Source organism: Coccomyxa subellipsoidea (genome assembly GCF_000258705.1).
Source record: "Coccomyxa subellipsoidea C-169, whole genome shotgun sequence".
Lineage (NCBI taxonomy): Eukaryota > Viridiplantae > Chlorophyta > Trebouxiophyceae > Coccomyxaceae > Coccomyxa > Coccomyxa subellipsoidea.
In genome coordinates, this window is record NW_005178037.1 from 1,526,566 (window position 1) to 1,545,104 (window position 18,539).

At 54.1% G+C, this 18,539-nt stretch overlaps 4 protein-coding genes across 4 annotated transcripts; 3 read left to right on the forward strand and 1 right to left on the reverse strand.

The window, feature by feature from the left end:
* Positions 1-657: 657 nt before the first annotated feature.
* COCSUDRAFT_65762 (integrin alpha N-terminal domain-containing protein) lies at positions 658-5,664 on the forward strand (the record flags this gene model as incomplete). The annotated part of the gene is made up of 13 exons (XM_005648623.1): positions 658-840; positions 923-1,087; positions 1,201-1,339; positions 1,461-1,573; positions 1,691-1,890; positions 2,023-2,266; positions 2,446-2,661; positions 2,957-3,166; positions 3,527-3,767; positions 4,128-4,294; positions 4,708-4,902; positions 5,141-5,197; positions 5,422-5,664. 13 exons carry the CDS (start codon positions 658-660, stop codon positions 5,662-5,664), a joined length of 2,373 nt encoding a protein of 790 aa, XP_005648680.1.
* Positions 5,665-7,006: 1,342 nt separating this feature from the next.
* Positions 7,007-9,845, forward strand: COCSUDRAFT_23293 (Lipoate acetyltransferase; the record flags this gene model as incomplete). Its single annotated transcript, XM_005648624.1, has 7 exons — positions 7,007-7,174; positions 7,296-7,492; positions 7,735-7,906; positions 8,180-8,401; positions 8,642-8,848; positions 9,146-9,277; positions 9,428-9,845. The coding sequence occupies 7 exons, from the start codon at positions 7,007-7,009 to the stop codon at positions 9,614-9,616; spliced, it is 1,287 nt and encodes a 428-aa protein (XP_005648681.1). The 3' UTR covers positions 9,617-9,845.
* A 1,454-nt stretch (positions 9,846-11,299) lies between these two features.
* On the reverse strand, positions 11,300-12,796 carry COCSUDRAFT_53234 (hypothetical protein). The gene is made up of 5 exons (XM_005648625.1): positions 12,467-12,796; positions 12,302-12,376; positions 11,852-12,009; positions 11,613-11,720; positions 11,300-11,474 (listed from the first exon to the last, which is right to left on the reverse strand). The coding sequence occupies exons 1-5, from the start codon at positions 12,783-12,785 to the stop codon at positions 11,361-11,363; spliced, it is 774 nt and encodes a 257-aa protein (XP_005648682.1). The 5' UTR covers positions 12,786-12,796; the 3' UTR covers positions 11,300-11,360.
* Positions 12,797-12,962: 166 nt separating this feature from the next.
* Positions 12,963-18,465, forward strand: COCSUDRAFT_65765 (OPT superfamily oligopeptide transporter). The gene is made up of 13 exons (XM_005648626.1): positions 12,963-13,176; positions 13,538-13,768; positions 13,878-14,066; positions 14,247-14,381; positions 14,668-14,859; positions 15,127-15,298; positions 15,515-15,666; positions 15,917-16,176; positions 16,348-16,471; positions 16,587-16,749; positions 17,022-17,233; positions 17,523-17,687; positions 17,968-18,465. The coding sequence occupies exons 2-13, from the start codon at positions 13,571-13,573 to the stop codon at positions 18,157-18,159; spliced, it is 2,154 nt and encodes a 717-aa protein (XP_005648683.1). The 5' UTR covers positions 12,963-13,176; positions 13,538-13,570; the 3' UTR covers positions 18,160-18,465.
* Positions 18,466-18,539: the final 74 nt, after the last annotated feature.

Sequence of the window (18,539 nt, forward strand, 5' to 3'; positions counted from 1 at the left end):
ACTAGCATGGCACTGAATCGTTCGAGTCTCCTGACGACTCAACGGAGGGCCACCGCAAGAGGGCTTTTCCACGGTCATCAAACGGCGTGACAGAGAAGCATTTCCAAGAATGTAGAGAATGGTTTTGAAGATTGCAACGTTTGACGATCTGATATACAATAAACAAGAATGGCCTTGCAGAGATTAATTTCAATTGATTGAGAGAATCTGGGGCCATCGTGTTGTACATCGACGACCTGCAGATAAACAAGATCTCTACTCCCGCAATTGCTCATCGAGCATCGTTGTTATTGACCTGAATGTAGTGGTCACGTCGGTGGCCGCACGAGCAATCGCGCTGTATGCATGTAGCGTATTGTTGTGCTTCTCCTCTGCTGAAAACAGATGATCAAGTCCCGGGTTGTACTCGTGTTGATCTTCACGGCACAATTTCATAACAATGTCGTATTGTCACAGCTTAGCAATCCAATTGCAAGCAACAAGCAGATTGATGCGAGAAATAACAAGTACCTGCAACGCAGTGCTGATGAGGATGACCACATCGACCCTACGTGAGCATTTATTTCTCTGCCTGCGATCACAAAGGGATGATGTTTTCAAATTATTGGCTTTGCTTGGACCGAGGCAGTGCCGCTGCTACATGTACTTGTGGCACTGATGCTTGGGTACAACAGGGGCGCGGGTGATGAGGAGATCCCTCAAGGCCTGTGCGATACTAATATCAGGCTGAAATGGATGACAGAGGTCAGCTCGAGTGTGTATGCCACCCCCATCATCCATGACCTGCTCAGCGATGGCCACAAGGACATCATAGTGCCGTCCTTTGTCCATTATGTGGAGGTAAGCTCAACTGAATGAAGAACACATGCAGAATAGGGATCACGGATTCTTGTATCCTGTCCTCATGCCCCAATGATTGCAGGTGCTTGATGGAGTCGATGGGGCCAAAGCCTCAGATGACTCATGGCCGGCCTTCCACAAAAGTTTTGTGCATGCCTCACCAGTCTTATTTGACTTTGACGAGGACGGCGTACTCGATATTTTGATAGCAACTTACAATGGAGAGATTCTTGTGGTCAAGGACACGGTGGGTGATGCATGGCTCCCAAGGCCTGCTATTGAAAAAATCACAGACTGGTGTATGTGGGCTGTTGCCTCATCAGCGTGGTGCTCTTTGTCTGACACCTGTTATTCCCCCAGGGAGAAGTGTTGGCGGAGAAACTGGTGGTGCCTAGATTGAGAGTAAGGAAGGACTGGTACAAAGGCTTGGACGATGACCCCACTGATCACAGCCACCCTGACGTGGGCATCAGACCTGATGCCCAGGATGGCTCCACAGGTCTGCTTCTTGCTCTCACGTCTGCATGCAAATATATCCGGCTAGTCTCAGCCACTCTCATGACTTGACAGTGTTCCCTCATAACGTGCGCCCGACTCTTTCTTGTTTCGTGATGCTGCAGTCGAGGCAAATCTGACGGCGGGGATGCGGCGGCAATTGCTGGCTGTTAATGAATCGGGGAGCGCCCCTGGCGGACAGTCAGATCTGAGAGCAGGGCAGCGGCGCCTGTTGCAGGTGCTTTTAGCAATTTTGAATTCCTATTGTTATAGTATTCTCTGCTTATAGCCCCCTGCAAAATCAGGAGATGTGAACCACCCGGCCAGATAAAGAGACTTTTTTGTGGCTCTGCAGGCTGAGTCTAAGGTGGACATTCCGGAGGAGGCAGCACAAACATATAAGGAACTTTTTGAGGACCCACACAACGAGTGGAACGCGGAATTGGAGTCTGATGATGCTGCATCCTACATGCATGACATGGACAACCCAGGCATCCGCGGCCTCATTGATGGCGACGGGTTTGACTCAGGGGATGTGGCAGACTGGCACAGCAAGTGAGCCCCACTGGTTGAAGTTGCCATGACCTTATTAAACCTATAAAGGACCTCAGTCAATAGAGAGCAAAGAAGCCTGGGCTCTTAGATTTTGCCGTCCTGTGCTGCCCTAATGGTTTGAACTAATTGCAGGTATGTGCAGCATTATGACGATCACTATGTGGATGACTGGAAACCGCCCCCAGACATGAGTGAGGATGAGATGTGGGGCGATGAGTGGTTCTTTGAGGCTCCCCATGAGCGCGAGAAGGGCTTCCTGCGGCTGGATTCGCACATCATGAGCACTCCAGCCATAGCAGACATCGATGGGGATGGTCAGGCTGAGATAGTCATTGCTGCCTCATACTTCTTTGACCCAGACTACTATGATGATCCGGTGAGGCCCCACTCCAGGATCTCTGCACATCTTGCACCAAGCAGAGCCTGCATGATCGGGGGCAATCTGCCAAATTCCTGGAGTGCAGTCTTCCCCTTCCATCCACATCATGCATCATGGTACTGCATGGCTGCATGTCTCAGATGTACTTGATGCATGTAATTTGCCGCTATACCCAGGAGCACAAGAAGGAGCTCGGAGAGGACGTAGACGTGAGCAAATATGTCGCTGGAGGCATTGTGGTGTTCAACTCGAGGACGCGCACCATCAAGTGGCAGCAGCACCTGGACCTGTCCACTGACAGGACTGCCTTCAAGGCCTACATCCAGGCCTCTCCCACTCTTGCTGACATCAATGGTGACGGCAAGCTGGAGATTATAATCGGCACAAACATGGTGCGCCATAACCTTTGTTCTCATGCATCTGCTTTGAAGCAGTATTTCGGATTGCTCATTGCTTCACAGATGCATGCTGGTATTGAGCTACTAATTCCATGAAGAACATAAATGGCAGGAATGAAGGGTCCTTCGTGGGTGAAGAAGGGTCTTCGCATCTTGGACCGACCGATCCGCATTCAGTGGTACGGTAGTAGCCTGATACCTCGGCGCGGCAAACATTTAAGTGGTGGTGCGCGATGTCAGTCAACCAAAGAGGGGTAATTGATACGCTGTGGCTGGGGGTTGTTGGCAGGGATTTGTGTACGTGCTGGACTGCGAGGGGCGCACGGTGGAGGGCTGGCCGCTGCAGATGGGCGCTGTGCAGGCGCAGGTGGCCGTGGCCGACATCAACGGCGACGGCGCGCTCGAGATCGTGGCCGCCGACGCGCGCGGCAACGTGGCCGCCTTCTCCGCTGACGGCTCCGAGCTCTGGGAGCGCCACGTCAAGAGCCTGGTCGCCCAGGTAGGCCCAGCAGCCAAACACTTGGCGCGGCTGAATGACACCTTGATGGCTGTGACCACATCCAGATGTGCAGCTGACCCATCTTTTCACAGATACCATGTGGTATTTTGGACAGCAGCCACTCTTGGCGCCCATAAAGGAAGCAAAGTGGCATGGGCCACTCCAATGCACTTTCGTAGCCATCGTCTCCTGGACTTCAAGGCAGGGTTTTGTATTGCCCAGCCGTGCCAGCGACCAACAAGGCCATTCAGCTCAGAAGCTTGTCCCCCACTGTACTCATGGCTAATGTACTCCTGTACAGGTGCACCTCCTGAGAGGTGCCGCGCCACCCTCTTCCTGAGGCCACCCTGTCACTTGCAGGCGCCGTCGCTGGGGGACATAAACGGGGACGGCGTGCTGGAGGTGGTGTTTGCGAGCGCGTCAGGCGCCGTGTATGCGCTGTCGGGAGTCAGCGGCCACGATGTGGCGCCCTTCCCCTTCCGCACGCGCGGCCGCATCACCGCCCCGGTGCTGCTCGTGCGCCTGCGCGACTCCGGCCCGGCGCTGCACGCCGTGGTGCAGTCCTACGACGGCCACTTGTACGCCATCGACGGCGTCACAGGTGGGGCAGCCATGCGTGTTATAAAAAATAAATGAGGAGATACATTGACATGTAAGCAGTAGGAGCGCCAGTGCAAAGGGATAGGGCTCAACTGATACAGGGTTAAGGCCTTCACTGACTCCTCTTTCAACAACAACTCTTCAGTGCAATTCTATTCCGTGCCTGGTAACCATTGCCATTCGGTCTTGCTCCCACCGGTTGCGTTGGACTATCTTTTGCGCGAATCCCTTCATTGGTAGCTCGCAGAAATGGGCACAGGATGACCCTAGTTTCATGCCCTGAGAGAATGCTGCAATTTGTGAACGGCATTGCTGCATTTGTGTAAAAGGTTAGGACTACCATTGGGGCCTGGGTGTGCAGGCTGCGCTGACACGGTGGACATTGGGGAGACTGCGTACAGCATGGTGCTGGCGGACGACATGGACGGCAACGGGCGCATGGACCTCGTCCTGGCCACCATGAACGGCAACGTGTACTGCTTCGAGACCGCCGCCAGCTACCACCCCTTGAAAGCCTGGCCCTCCCAGGTCCGCCTGTCACCCCTCCTGCACAATCCAGCCCCTCTCATCTCATGTCCGATTCTCTACACTGCCCTCCCGACCTTGCAGATTTTTTCTGGCCTCTGAGGATCGGCAGGGGCTTTATACAGGCGCTAAGCTGGATGGGCCTAATGGAGAGCATGACCCTTTCAGCCCTTCTCTTTGTGGTTCTAAGTCATTGCCGGCTCGTTCATCACAATAATTTGGTAGCTGTAGAGAATTTTGCAAGTAACAACAATTTGGGGTCTTTGAAGATCGCTGAATTTCCCCTACATGCAGAGCTGCACAGGCTGTGCTGGACAAGAGGACCGTTCATGCAGGCCCTGCAGGTCGGCGGTGGAAATCTCTTGCTCCCTTATTTTCTGGCTGAGAAGATGACACTAGTCCTTGGAATGGTACAGGTGCTGGAGCACAGCGGGTTTGTGGCGAGGTACAACTGGGAGGGCGTGTATGCAGTGGCGGCCAGCAGGGCGCCGCGCGACGTGCGCGGGCAGACTCTGGCAGTGCGCTTCCAGATCATTGACAAGCGCCCGCGCAGCACTGTTGGCGGCAGGAACGCCACCGGGGGGCCCTACAACGTGGCTGTCAGGCTGCAGGTGCGCACCGCCATCCCCTGCCTGTGCAGAGATCTGCCCCTGCTATGGAATTCAGTGCTTCAAGCGTTCCTGAGCTCTGCTCACTCTGAAACCATGGAAGACTATTCTCTGCAGCTGAAGCAAGAGGAAATGCAAGACATGGCATTGCGAGCGCTACTGAAAAGAAATGGGCTATAGAAGTGCGTATGCAAGCTCTTATTCCAGTCCAATTTACATGTGCGCACTGGGGCCTGTGCAGGGTGTGGGTGTGGAGGAGATGAAGGCTGGCGATCAGCCGGTCATCGGGACGACGTCTGTGTACCAGGAGCCAGGCATCTACACCCTGGAGGCAAGACCCCACCTCTCCCAACAGTTGTGCAGCCTGTGCACCTCACCTGCGAGTGCCCTGATCTGTAAAGGTCCAGGATGCCCAGCGTTGATGCAGAATGATGCATCCTCGAGGGCATTGCATGGCACTCCTCCAACATGTTACTCATTGCATATTACTCACACTTAGGAAGTTTTGCCGGCTTGTTGCAGGTGCCATGCCCACGGACGCGGTCCACGGCAACTGTGCGCATAGAGATGGTGGACGAGAACAAGCAAATGTTTGTGGACACCTTTGCGCTGTCGTTCCACATGCACTTCCACCGCCTCTTGAAGTGGCTACTGGTGGCACCCTTTCTGGCCTGCGTGGCTGCAGTGCTCAGCCTGCAGTTTGACATTGACCTGCAGGATGCCCTGCCCTCCTTCAACAGGAGAGTCTCCATGAGTGCTCCATGAAGTACTGCACAGTAATTGCCAGTGCTTTGAGGCCCGAGCTCTTTGCGTTAGCCAACTGTCTTCAATTTTATAGAGTTGCTAGGCACTAACTTGAGAGTCTGAGCTTACCCTAAAATCTGATTGGTTTGCACGCTGTAAAAAGTATCTGGGAGGAAGGAAGGAAGGAAGGAAGATTACATCACTCCAGCCGCCTAGGGCTGATTGGATGAACTGGCAGCATCCAAATAATCAAAACAATCCATCACAAAATGTGCAACACCAACAATGTCCAACTGCCACATGAATTGCTGCATCGTCACAATGGCTGCACCAAACAGCCCAGGATATCTGTCCCGAACAGATTGCAAGGCAGGGCACTCAAACACAAGGTGGCGCTCATCCCCAATAACCTGCTGGGCACAACGCATGCACAAACGCTGGGGCCGGGGAATCCTTGCCCAGCGGCCCGAGACATTGGGCAGACTATGACAACCCATCCTGAACTTCAACAGTATACGCAAGCAACGGGAGGAAAAGAAGGAAATTGCATGGGTACGATTACAAACTTTATGTTCTGCCGGCCTGACCAAATGACCTCTGTGCAGCGACCGTTTTTGGACATTCTAGGTGCACAAGTCACATCCAGAGTACCAGCTTGTGCATTTTCAGACACGCAATCAACAAAGCTTCATCATTGGAAGGAATCTGCAATTTTCGGCTGGGCAGATCGCATGGAGTTTGTTTAGGGTTGAGGCTCCATAGCTTGGCAGTCTGCACTAGAAATGAGATCCTCATCTATTCAAAGATATAGCAGGCTTTTGAATCGATGGACCGCGTCCCTTTGGACTGTGTCCTCGAGGCAACTGTCAACAGGAGATGCTTTGCAGGCACATTACTCTGGGTGAGCTTCGCCAACACTCTCCAAGTAGAGACATAAAATTTGAAGGATGCAATACTCTTCATCTCTCCTCACATATGTTGGTCCCATTTTCCTTGCAAGACGACGACACCAAAAGGTCTAGGTATCCTTGAACCTGACGCCTGCTGGACAACCTTTCCAGAGTACATGCCCAGCCCTCTGCAACATTCAGACCATTTGTACATCACAAAAGTCTCTTCTTGTGGCAGGATGACTGGAGTACTTGACGTTCCCAGGAGAGGGTCTCCCTGGCTGCAGCTGGGTGGTCAGCAGCGCTTCTTCAGCGACCTTCCACCCCATACAGTGAGTTTCTATCCTTCATTGCTGAGATCACAGACTCACAGTCTAGTACTGGGAAGCAGCCCAGAAGTGCAGAGCATGACGGCTGTGTGGGTCCTGCTTACTTACGATTTGGAGGCTATGGCATGAGTGCAGGAACTACAGATGCCAGCACTGTCACCGACCATGTCGCAAGGCAATATTGCCACCTGGAAGGTGAAGGAGGGCCAGGAAGTGACTGCTGGAGATGTGCTTGCTGAGGTGGAGACAGACAAAGCCACCATGGACTGGGAGAACCAGGCAAGCCTTACCCTTGAAGGACAGGAGTACATTGTCCTTCCCTGACGGAATTGGGTTGCCGGTGTCTTGTTACCAGAGCGGAACAGGAGCCACAGGTGCTGGTACACGATTGAATGGCTGTGAAGCATGAGCTTATATGCCATGCATGCTACAGGACGACGGCTTTGTCGCCAAGATTCTGGTGCCGGATGGCGAGAAGGACATCTCAGTGGGCACGCCCCTTATCGTGCTGGTCGACGATGAGGAGTCAGTCGGAAAGTTCAAGGACTACAAACCTTCTGGGGCGCCCGCAGCAGCACCCAAATCAGACGATACCTCCTTGGAAGAGGAGGCTCCCTCGGCACCAGGTATGTCTTGCCACGCTCCACACTGGATCTCTGAAGCTACTTTGTCAGCATTTTTGCAGTTTGAAGCATTGAGCAGCTCCTAAGAAGTCGCTTGTCTATCTCTGTAATGCTGCAAGATGTCCAAATTTGGTGATTTTGGTTGGAGATTTTGAGGCAACACCGGCGTCACATACATGCATGTATGATGGTGTGGGATCGCCTGGCAGGGCCCAGCACGAGCGTGCCGGCTTCTCAGGAGGGCGGCAGCCCACAGCACTTTGAGGTGAACCACCGAATCGGCCCCGCGGCGGCCAAGCTGCTGCGCGAGAGCGGCCTGCGCGCGGACGCCATCCAGCCTACTGGGCCGCACAACATGGTCACCAAGGGCGATGTCCTGGCCGCCATCGAGTCCGGCCTCAAACCGTCCCCCAAACCCCAGGTGGCCCTCTTGCTACTGCCACTGCTACTGGCCACCACTTCTCCATTGGCCTTGCGCATGATGTTTGGCGTCCACCACGCCTGCCTGGTGCCAGCTGATGCAGAACAAGAGCGGTGCTGCAGTTGTCCTCCAGGAACACGGGAATTGATGCATGTGTACCAGGGCGTGCCAGTCACGGTGTCGGTGTGACAAGTGCAGGAGACGAAACAGCTGGAGAAGAAGGAGGCTCCTTCTGCGGCGCCGGCGCCGCCGGCCGCGTCGGCCGCGCCGGAGCAGGAGCAGCAGCCGGCAGAGCCTGCGCCGGCGCCGGGGAGGCCGCGGAGGCGGGGGCAGGGCGAGAGCTACACGGACATGCCGAACTCGCAGATCCGCAAGATCATTGCCAAGCGGCTGCTGGAGTCCAAGCTAACCGTGCCCCACTACTACCTGCGCGGCCACGCCGACCTCGCCACCGTCACTTCGCTGCGCCAGACGCTCAAAGACCAAGGCGCCAAGGTGGGCTTGTTCATCTCTTGCCGAGCTGTCTGAACTTTTATTTAGATCTCTGTGCTGGCGCAGAGGCTGTCTAGGAAAAGAAATGTTCATGCATGTCTTGAGAATGGCCTGTTGTGCTGAGATCTGAAGCTTTAGTATTCACCTGGACAAACAGAGAATGTTTCTGCACTCTTTGTAAAACGGTGGTGCCAGTTCGTGTTTTTTATGTTGTTTTGGCGCTAAAAATTCTGCACTGGTCAGGTGTCGGTGAACGACTTCATCGTGAGGGCGGTGGCGCTGGCGTTGGTGGATGTGCCGCGCGCGAATTCGCAGTGGGACAGCAGCCAGGGGGAGATTGTGCCCTGCCCCAGCGTGGACATCTCCATCGCCGTGGCCACCGACAAGGGCCTCATCACGCCCATCGTCAAAGACGCCGACAAAAAGTCCCTCACCCAGATCTCTGCAGAGGTCCGTGCAATGCCCGCCCAATTTTGTGCTTGCATTTGCGTGTTGAATCTGCTGTTATGCATGCTGGATGCTGTGTCTTGACTGCTGTGTGCCTTGCTGAGTGTGTGTGTGTGGAGCAGGGAAGTGTGCCTGCTTGTTCATGCTCTTGAGTGTGTGCTGATTCACTGAGTGACTGCTGAGTTTCATGTCTGGACGTGATATGTCTGTCTCTTCTTTGTGCCTTGCTGAGTGGATGCAGAAGCAGGGTCGTGAGGGGATGAGTCAGGTGTGAATTTTGAGAAGGGTTTTGTGTGACAGGTCCGGGAGTTGGCTGGCAAGGCGCGAGCGAACAAGCTGCAGCCGCACGAGTTCACGGGCGGGTCCTTCACCATCTCCAACCTGGGCATGTTCAATGTGGACCGCTTCTGTGCCATCATCAATCCTCCTCAGGTAGGTGTTCTGTCTGTGCATGCGTGAAGATGCAGTTGACGTGCCCTTGATGAGATGCAGCATGTGCTGTGATAACATGGGGCGCTGATGTGCGTTTGGGATCCTGGGAGAATATGCATATGCATGAAGTATGCCTTGTGCTGCTCGCAGGCGGGCATTCTTGCTATTGGAGGCACTCAACATTCTGTGAGCCTAGAACAAGGGCAGCCTGTGGGCAAGGCTGGCATGACGGTCACATTGAGTGCGGACGAGAGGGTGATTGACGGGGATGTTGCCGCGGACTTCCTTGCTGCGTTTGCCAAGGCGATGTCCAACCCCGTCAGATTACTTAGTGTGTGAGGATTTGTGCGAGGGAGAGGGGTTTAACAGTGCTGAAGGACGCTAGTTGATGACCGGCTGGTTGCCCATGCAGTGACTTAGATGGTCTTATTGTAATGCTGTTGGAAGATGAGCAGGACATCTGCATTATGGACTGACGTGCCTTACATTATCTGGGCAGTTTTTTAGACCTAATGCATACTGCAACTCAAATGTATGAGAGAGTTGGTTGTATACAGTAGTGCAGTTTTGCAGCTGGTGGTGCATATGCATTCAAGGAGAGGGAGTCGACGATGCAGATGCATGTGCTTGATCACTATGTGAATCATTATTTTTCCATAAATGAAATCGTTACAAGCTAGTGTGGCACTGGATCTGCATCCCAGCACCTGTCAAAAGGGCACAGATGGTGCACAAATGACAAAATCACCATCACATAAACATCACACTTGAAACCAAAGGCATGTTCTGAACAAGACATAGTTTGCTATGGATGCCTCAGAGGGCTAATGTACAGTCATACCACATCGACATATCACGCTGCCTCTAGAAGCTCTCCTTGGAAAGCGAAATCGGTCGCGGTTCTACACAAAGGAAGAAGTGCCCTGCAGACAGAGCATGGCACACCCAAGGAACAAAAGAAACACACCATGCCGTACACAACATCGGGTGGCATTCTCAAATGGATGCACAGCTGTTCCAGCAATCACAAGGTATGGGGAGGGAAGCCTTCTTACAGTGCTGTGCTGCCCACTCTCAGGAGTTTACACCTTCCAGTAGTGTCGACCAGGGAATGTACAAAACGAAAACACTCTGCACTCACCACACAAGAAACCCCAAAGCATAAACAGGCCCAGCAGAAGAGTTGAAAGGCAAGCAGATCGCTGCAAACCTGTGATCTGCCTCCTCCAGAAAAGCTGGTCCACCCAAGATGCGCAATAATCTATCATCCTGTGATTAAAGTCTTTGCCCAAAATATCTATGCAAAGTGGTAGATGAGCCACCACTGAAAAGTTGTGGAAGGAAAGCAGCAGGTATGAGCCAACCTGCCATAAAGTTCCTGAGGCCCTTCGACTGCCGCTGCATTGAACAGCGCCTGCACATTTGCCAGCAAATGCCCGCATGCAAATGTGTGAGGCAGAGCAAAAGGCAGGCAGTCCACAAAAGAACAGCACACCTTCCACATGGCGACTGTAGGCTAATGCTAAGGAATTAACAACACCAAACTGCCAGCTCCGCTGATCCTGCCATCTGTCAGCATCCTTGAAGAAAGAAAGCAGCATCTTCCAGACATGACCCAGCAGGAGTGGAGCATGTCAGCGTCAAGATACCAGCAATTACCTCCCTCAGGAAAGTTGCCGCAGCATTGCTCTCGCAGCAGGAACCGCAGCCCCCATCTGTTCACACAAGACACAGGCATAAAATTGCATCTTGGGATACAAAATTGCCCTTGGCTGTGTCTTTTGTTGCATCACCATAACGACACAGGTTCCTTGTAACAAGCTCATCTCAGCAGATCTGAGAAAGCATTACCGTGCTGCTTGATTCTCCGCTGCTTGTTGACCTCGGTACGGCGGTCATGTCCGAAGCCCATCTCAGAAAAGTCGCCCACCCTGTGCCAGCAGCAGACACCAAAGCACCAGAAGCATCACCCAGAAGTTCCTGGGTGCCTCAAGCACGAGAGGGCCATGATGATGCACGACAGCAAGATGTGCACTCAGGATGCTGCAGTGCCGGTAGGTACACTTAGCCAGCTACAGACACGTCATCGTTGATCTTCTGCGGCCATCTCCTGATCCCTCTCGTCCTCATCGCTCACAGCTTGCCCATGCGCATCTTCTGCTCCATTGCGCAGCTGCTCTTGCAGTAGGAACAACCGCTGCACAGCCAGATACATGGGTCATGATGCAGCACGCTAGCACCAATTATTGCCTGAATGACAACCGCACGATGATGCTGCCACCGCATCATTGGCATCTGGCACATGCTTCATAGCAGCCAGGCACGCGAAAATTACCTCCTGCAGATCAAGGTTCTGCTGCTTCAGTGCCATGTTCTCCTGCTCCAGTGACATGATGTAGGATGTCTGATCTTGGCGAGGCTTCAAGGCTGCATCTCCTTGCCCCTGCGCAACATACAGGAGCAACGAAATAAGAAACCATACAAGCCTTTGCACAGGACCCCACCAACAACAGCACAATGACAAAAACGCAAAAATATTTGTGCACATTTGAAAAGCAGGAACACTTTACATACCTCTGCACCAGGCTCCATCTCGCTGTCGCTGCTGTCTGAAGCAGAATCAGAAGCACTGGCGTCGTGCATAAGCAGAACCTCGTTGGTGCCAAAGAAGTCCAGATGCGCGTCCTTGTGCTCTGCCGCTCCCTGGGATGACGCCAAGCTTGCTCCATCATCTGGAAAAGACACACAATCATGTCAGACTCGTACATCAGCTCAGCCTTTCTTGCACAGCCGAAGGGTACAGGCCAGGACGCACATGGCAGCCTATGGCATATCTACCATGCTGAGTTATCACAAGCTGATGCACAGATGCTGCACTACTACAGTGCTTCTCAAGGGCCAAGGGTGAAAATTATGGCGGGGAGCAAAGCAGAGAGATATTTGAGAGCTTCCACAAGCTTCCATGGTACTACACGTCAAAAACAACACTATCATAGCGAACCCGGGTGCGGAGCAGACTCTTACCTTTCTGTCTGGCCAATATCATGTCGGTCGTCGAGTTGAACGGGGCGCGGGGAGCTGTGCGAGGCGTCTCCTGACCTGCGCGAAGGCGGTTCTCGAAGTTGGTACCGGCGCCTTGAACAGCACGCACACCCCAACCGAAACGAGATTTCCCGCTTTGCTTCGCACCCTGGGGGTAGTGGCGCTTCGTCCTCTGCCTGTTGTTGACGGCCAGCGCATCCAGCTGACTTGGATGGTGGACTTGACTTCCAGACTGCTTGCGCTTCTTGCTCCAGTTCCGCTTGCGCTTCTCGGTCAGGCGTCCCTGCGGATGAGATACAAACCCCTGCACGGGAGGTTGGGGCTGATTTTGGCGCTGCAGGCGCTGAGGTTGGTCCTGAGGAAGATATGAGGCAACACCTGCTGCAAAGCCTCCAGAGAGCATCGCCGGTCCCGGCGCCAGGTCCATGATGTTGCAAGGCAAATTTAACACTGCTGCGGAGGCCATCTGAAGACTTTTGAGAGAATTTTTGGCAAAAGTCTAGTCCTCCGGAGCTTTTTATTCGCACCATCATCGAAACCCTGCACCCCTGCTGGGCTGGAACAAGGGATTTAACCTCCTCTCTGTCTAGTCGAGTCTAGTCGAGTGGTCCCACGTTTGTCAGATTGTTACGGCCCGGCTCAAGTAGTATAGGCTTTACCTGGCGTCTACTGATCGATCTCGTGGATGCTCCTCCGCTTGCATCAGAAAACGCGTTCTGGAACGGCGCACGTAGCAAAGATCTAGATCGGTGTTATGGCCCCGTGAGTTCGCAGTCAGGTTATAACTCTCATACGCTGCAGAGAGAAGAATGGTTCGGAAAATGTAGTTTGTACGCTTGGACACGCGAGTCACAAAGGTATGATCAGCCGCGCCTGCACCGTGGGCAGGACGGGTGTAACCGAGAGTGCAAAGGCGGAGATAGGGCCTGCCATCTGCACGCGTCTGCCATTTTATGATGGAGATCTTTGTTAAAATCACTTGTTTGATCGCCACCTTCTTTGATCCCTTTCGTGGGTCCATGACGCGCCATGTGGATGTTATCGAGCATGGCAAACAGCGCTATCTTTTCGTGGCTTCTTTTCCTGCTTGTCAAGTAGCGTGACTGAGAACTCCGATAGATTTGGGTACTCAGTTCACAGTTTGAAAATGTGGGTTCGGAGCCCGTCGTGCTTGTGAAGGCTGTGTCATGATGCTACCCTTCTCTTGTTCGTCAGCAGGTGGATTGAGTGGGAGGGACGAGCTCACTCACCATGGCCACAGCATCGAGACGGCAGCATGTGGCGCACGCCATGCAAGGGGAAGACTTGGTAGAGGCAGCCTCAGCCCTGGCCAACCCTGCACGCAGAGCACAGCTGCAGGAGTCCCCCTCCACAATCCACCGCAACCTTGAGAATGTCACAGGCATCATTGGGGCTCATGACCTTGTCCACTGGCGCACAACCCTGACGGTCAGTCTCATCGCCTTCTTTCCCACCTGCCTTGCATGCATGGTCATCGATACACCTGGTACCCAAACTAGCTATTTGGCCTTCTCACAAGGTATGTGCATTGTTGCAGGTGAGGTCAGTGGTGCTGGCGGTGATATTTGGCAGCGTCTTCTCCATCATAGTGCACAAGCTCAACCTGACGGCCGGGGTCATCCCCTCCATGGGCATGGCCATCGCGCTCATCAACTTCTTCACAGTGCAGTCCTGGAACGCGCTGCTCAAGCGCTTCAACATCAAGACCCTCCCCTTCACGCCCCAGGTGCCCCTGCCACTGCCACTGCTGCATACCATCTTACGTATCACACCATGGGGATGCTAAACACAACATAGTATAGTGCTGTAATAAGCATTTTCATCGGCATCCACCTGATCGTGCATTGCAGGGGTTCTTCTTCTGATTACTGCCCTTGTGCTAACACAAGCTGTGCACCATGTGCAGGAGAATGCTGTCATGCAGACCTGTGTGGGTGCCACAGCGGGCCTGGCGTTCACCGGGGGTTTCGGCTCCTACCTGATCGCCATGGACCAACAGAGCTACCTCAACCTCGGCTCCACAGTGGGCAACTATGCCTCGGTGCGCGCACCTTCCAACCCCCCGCGTACATACACATGCTCCCTGTCACTTTCATCTTCCAGTCACTCTTAGTCACAGTACCCTTACGTCACAGGCTCACCCGTTCATGCTTACATGGCGTCAAGTGTAATAGTCCTATTTTGTCTCACCACATCAACAGGTGAGAAACGTACACCAATAGAGGGGGCTGACTGTACTTGTCCCACCGCCTCTCACCACAGAAACAACTTAAAGTGGTTACGACAAAGAGAGTGCCATAAATGTAACACACATATGTGTGGCGCAGGATGTGTATAATCCGGAGCTGTGGCGGACGATCCCGTACCTGCTGTGCATATCGCTCATCGGCATCTTCATCCTGCTGCAGCTGCGCAAGCGCTTCATCGTGGATTATGGGCTGCCCTACCCCTCCGGCACCGCCTCGGGTGTCCTCATCAACTCCCTGCACAAGATCGGCGACAAGACTGCCGGGCGCCAGGTAATCTTAATCCCTCTGAATTGTACGAATGCCAAATTTCAAGGAAACAAGCTTTTTGAGGTCTAATTGCATGCTTATTTTTGCACCCATAGTGGCAAATGGTATCATCTGATGCCGGACTGCAGGAGCTGAGCTGTTGAGGTCTGGAAGCACGTTGTCTGGGCGGCCCTGATGGCACATGCTGGTGCACTTTTGCTGGATGATGTCTTTGTCATATATAGTGTGATGCAGTATCTGACAGAGCTGCATGCATGCGCTGCTGTGCAGATGAAGACGCTGGGGACGTGGGGCTTTTCTTCTTTCGGCTTCTCCTTCTTCAAGTGGTTCTTCAGCGCCAAGGGGGAGAAGTGCAGCGGATTTGAGGGCTTCCCCACCTTCGGCCTCACAGCCCTCAAGTGGACCTGGAGCTATGACTTCTCCTTGACCTACATTGGAGTGGGTGAGTCCTGAGATGCTTTTTCAATCTAATCTCGATGGTTGTCCGATTGTCTTGCTCTGATGGTGAGCCCACCAGCACCAAAGAGAATGGCCGCTACCAGGCGATTAAGTGCAGTTCTGGGCAGTGTGCTGCTTTGATCTTGTGTGTTGAGGCTGAATTGGGGTGCAAAGGTGCCTGCCAGCGTCCAGGGCTGAGGTGATGTGCTGTGCTGCGCAGGCATGATCTGCCCACACATCGTGAATGTGTCCATGATGCTGGGGGCCATCCTGTCCTGGGGTGCACTCTGGCCCCTCCTGGCCACCAAGGCCGGCGACTGGTTCCCTGCCGGACTCAGTGAGCATGACTTCAAGGGGCTCTTTGGCTACAAGGCAAGCCCGTGTCCCCAGCATTGCCAATAGGAGGCAGAATGCAGATCCAACGCTGCTGTGACAAACACCTGACAGCAGAGTGCAGGCTGTGGGGCACAGGCATTGTTGCCATGATGCATTCATGCTCATCTCACTTCTGTTCCCAGCAGCATTCCTGATGAAGCAGATGTTCTACTCTATTTTGTGCGACGAAGTGTGACAGTGAATGTTCCAGCATGTGATGGCTGTCTGTGGGGCTTGACCTGCGCAGGTGTTTGTGGCCATGGCGGTGTTTCTGGGCGACGGCCTCTACAACTTCACCAAGATCGCGGTGGTGTCGCTGATCGCCATCAACAAGACGGTGCGCGCCAAAAAGGAGCAGCTGCCCGTCAGCCTCCCGGCCCCACACCCAAAGACGCCATCTGAGGCGGGAGGCAGCGCCGGTGACGAAGGATCGCCGCTGTCGGACACCGAGGCCGCCAAGCTGACGGAGCTGCGCAACCGCGTATTCCTATCGGACCCTGTGCCCTGGTGAATCCTTCATAACACTCAACTCTGGGACCTCTCTCGTTGATGGTGGAGCGACTGCGCGGATAACTCACCCACTCATGCCACTAGGATGCGCTTGTTTGGACCGGAGCATGGATGTGCAGAGGAAGATGTATTGGAAGTGTGCTGAGGGTGGGACTTGCATGCGCGCAGGTGGATTGGAGGGGTGGGCTATGTGCTGTTTGGGGTCCTTGGGGCGGTAGTGATTCCCCTGCTGTACCCGGCCGTCAAGTGGTACATGGTTGCCGTGGCATTCTTTAGCGCCCCTGTCTTCTCGGTGAGCCCCCGTGGCCAACAACATGGCAAATATATGAGCACCCTTTGCTCTGACTTCTTTAAGGCAACCATGTTGATGCGTGTCGCATGTCTGAAAGGAAGGTTGCCTCATGCAGGTGTGCAACGCATATGGTGCTGGGCTGACGGACTGGGACATGGCCTCGCTGTATGGCAAGCTGTGCATCTTTGCCTTTGCTGCCTGGGCAGGCCACAGCGGCGGCGTGACTGCCGGGCTGGCCATCTGCGGAGTCATGCTCTCTGTCACCTCAGCTGCCTGCTGTGAGTGGCCAACACCCCTTCTTAAATACCTCTCTTTGCTACTGCCAAAAGCTCATGTATCCTAGAACTGCTGCTCGACAGCTTTTGGGCATGCAACCTTTCTAGTGCGTCTTTGGCCAATATTTAAAACTGCGAAGAGTTGGGACATGGTAACCAGCAACCCTGAGCCATCCTGAAGTGGGGTTCTGGGGCCAAGGTAGCGATCGAGAGATTCAATTGCACAGAGGAAGGCAGGTACAGAAGTCTGACGGAAAGAGTGTGATTGCATGCAGCGCTGATGGGGGACTTCAAGACGGCGTGGATGACGCTGTGCAGCCCGCGCTCCATGTTCATAGCGCAGGTGGTGGGCTCCTTCCTGGGCTGCATCATCGCGCCCCTGACATTCCTGCTCTTCTACAAGGCCTTTGACATCGGCGTGCCCGGCTCCGCCTACCCGGCCCCCTACGCCACCATCTACCGCGCCATGGCCGTCCTCGGTGTAGAGGTGCGCCGCCCCTTTCTGACCTCTTCCTCACCCTTTTATGAGGGCCAGTGATGCCCTCACCTAAACAGCTGCCTCATGTTGCACTGCATGCTGGGCGTTCATCTTGTGATGACCTCTTTGTGTTGGCAGAACTTCGCTTCAGCCATTTCCACCTGTGACATGGAAGCGGTCTCTCATCAGAGACTGCCCAAAAAGCTATCATAGCATTGCTATCTGCAGGTGGTAAGACGGGCAAGCAAGTCATCTGCGATGGTTGAAACAACTGCTAAGTGAGTCCTTGGCTTTGCAGGGCGTGGCGGCGTTGCCGCAGCACTGCATGTCGCTGTGCGCGGGCTTCTTTGCTGCTGCGATCGCCATCAGCGCTCTCCGTGACGTGCTGCCGGAACGTTATGCGCGTTTCGTGCCCATACCCATGGCCGCAGCCATCCCCTTCTACATCGGCGCCAACCTGGCGGTGCGTGACACTTTTCTGCCTGTTGTTATTGACCCTCTTCTCCCTCCTTTCAAGGTCACCGCCAAGACTTGCACTTTCAGAGGATTCGCAGGCGATACTCAAGGATGATGACGCGAGCAAGGCCAGGCACTGCCTCCTTTGGGGCAGGATCAACCAGAGAGACTTGGTGCTTAAGGCAGCCCTTCTGTCATGGATAGAATATGCTCTGGTTGGTGGAAAAGGCGGAGGGAGTTGAAGGTAGATTGCGGTGACATTGTGGAGCCCTCTGTCATGCGTGCAGGTGGACATGTGCATCGGGTCGGTGGTGAAGCTGGTGTGGGAGCGGCGGAGGCCGACGGAGGCCGACTCGTTCGTGCCGGTGGCGGCTGCGGGCTTGATCGCCGGGGACGGCCTCTGGTCGGTGCCTGCCGCCATCCTGGCCATGGCCAAGCTCAAGCCGCCCATCTGCATGTCCTTCTCCCCCGGCTCATAATTGCTATAGGAGGAGCGATGATTCTTCACTGCTTCCTTGATAGGGACATAGAACTTGGACCTCTCTGACCGTCCAAAGGGTGCGACCGCGCGCCCTGTGACAGCTGCTCTCTTGATAGGGGCAGAACATTTGGGCCTCTCTGACAGCAGGAAGGTGCACCATTCTTGGACGCTTGCTCCCTTGAGGGGGCCACAACACTTGGAGCCCTCTGACGGGAGAAAGGGTGCGGCCACGTGCCTGTGCTAACTGCTCTCTTGATAGGGGCGCAGCACTTGGACCTTCAATACAGATACAGAAAGGGTGTGCAGATCCCGGTCCCATTCTTTGTAGATATCTTCTGTTGTTCTGGCGGTTTGCACATTCATCCTCGAGCCGGCCTT

What these genes read in the sequence shown, in the direction of transcription:
- COCSUDRAFT_65765 (XM_005648626.1), top strand. Translation starts at nt 13,571, where the DNA reads ATGGCCACAGCATCGAGACGGCAGCATGTGGCGCACGCCATGCAAGGG. An exon ending in CCCTCCCCTTCACGCCCCAG is followed by an intron (nt 14,067 to 14,246) that starts GTGCCCCTGCCA and finishes CACCATGTGCAG; the next exon opens with GAGAATGCTGTCATGCAGAC. An exon ending in CTATCGGACCCTGTGCCCTG is followed by an intron (nt 16,177 to 16,347) that starts GTGAATCCTTCA and finishes GCATGCGCGCAG; the next exon opens with GTGGATTGGAGGGGTGGGCT.
- COCSUDRAFT_53234 (XM_005648625.1), bottom strand. Translation starts at nt 12,785, where the DNA reads ATGGCCTCCGCAGCAGTGTTAAATTTGCCTTGCAACATCATGGACCTG. An exon ending in GATATTGGCCAGACAGAAAG is followed by an intron (nt 12,010 to 12,301) that starts GTAAGAGTCTGC and finishes TGTCTTTTCCAG; the next exon opens with ATGATGGAGCAAGCTTGGCG. An exon ending in AGAACCTTGATCTGCAGGAG is followed by an intron (nt 11,475 to 11,612) that starts GTAATTTTCGCG and finishes CTGGCTGTGCAG; the next exon opens with CGGTTGTTCCTACTGCAAGA.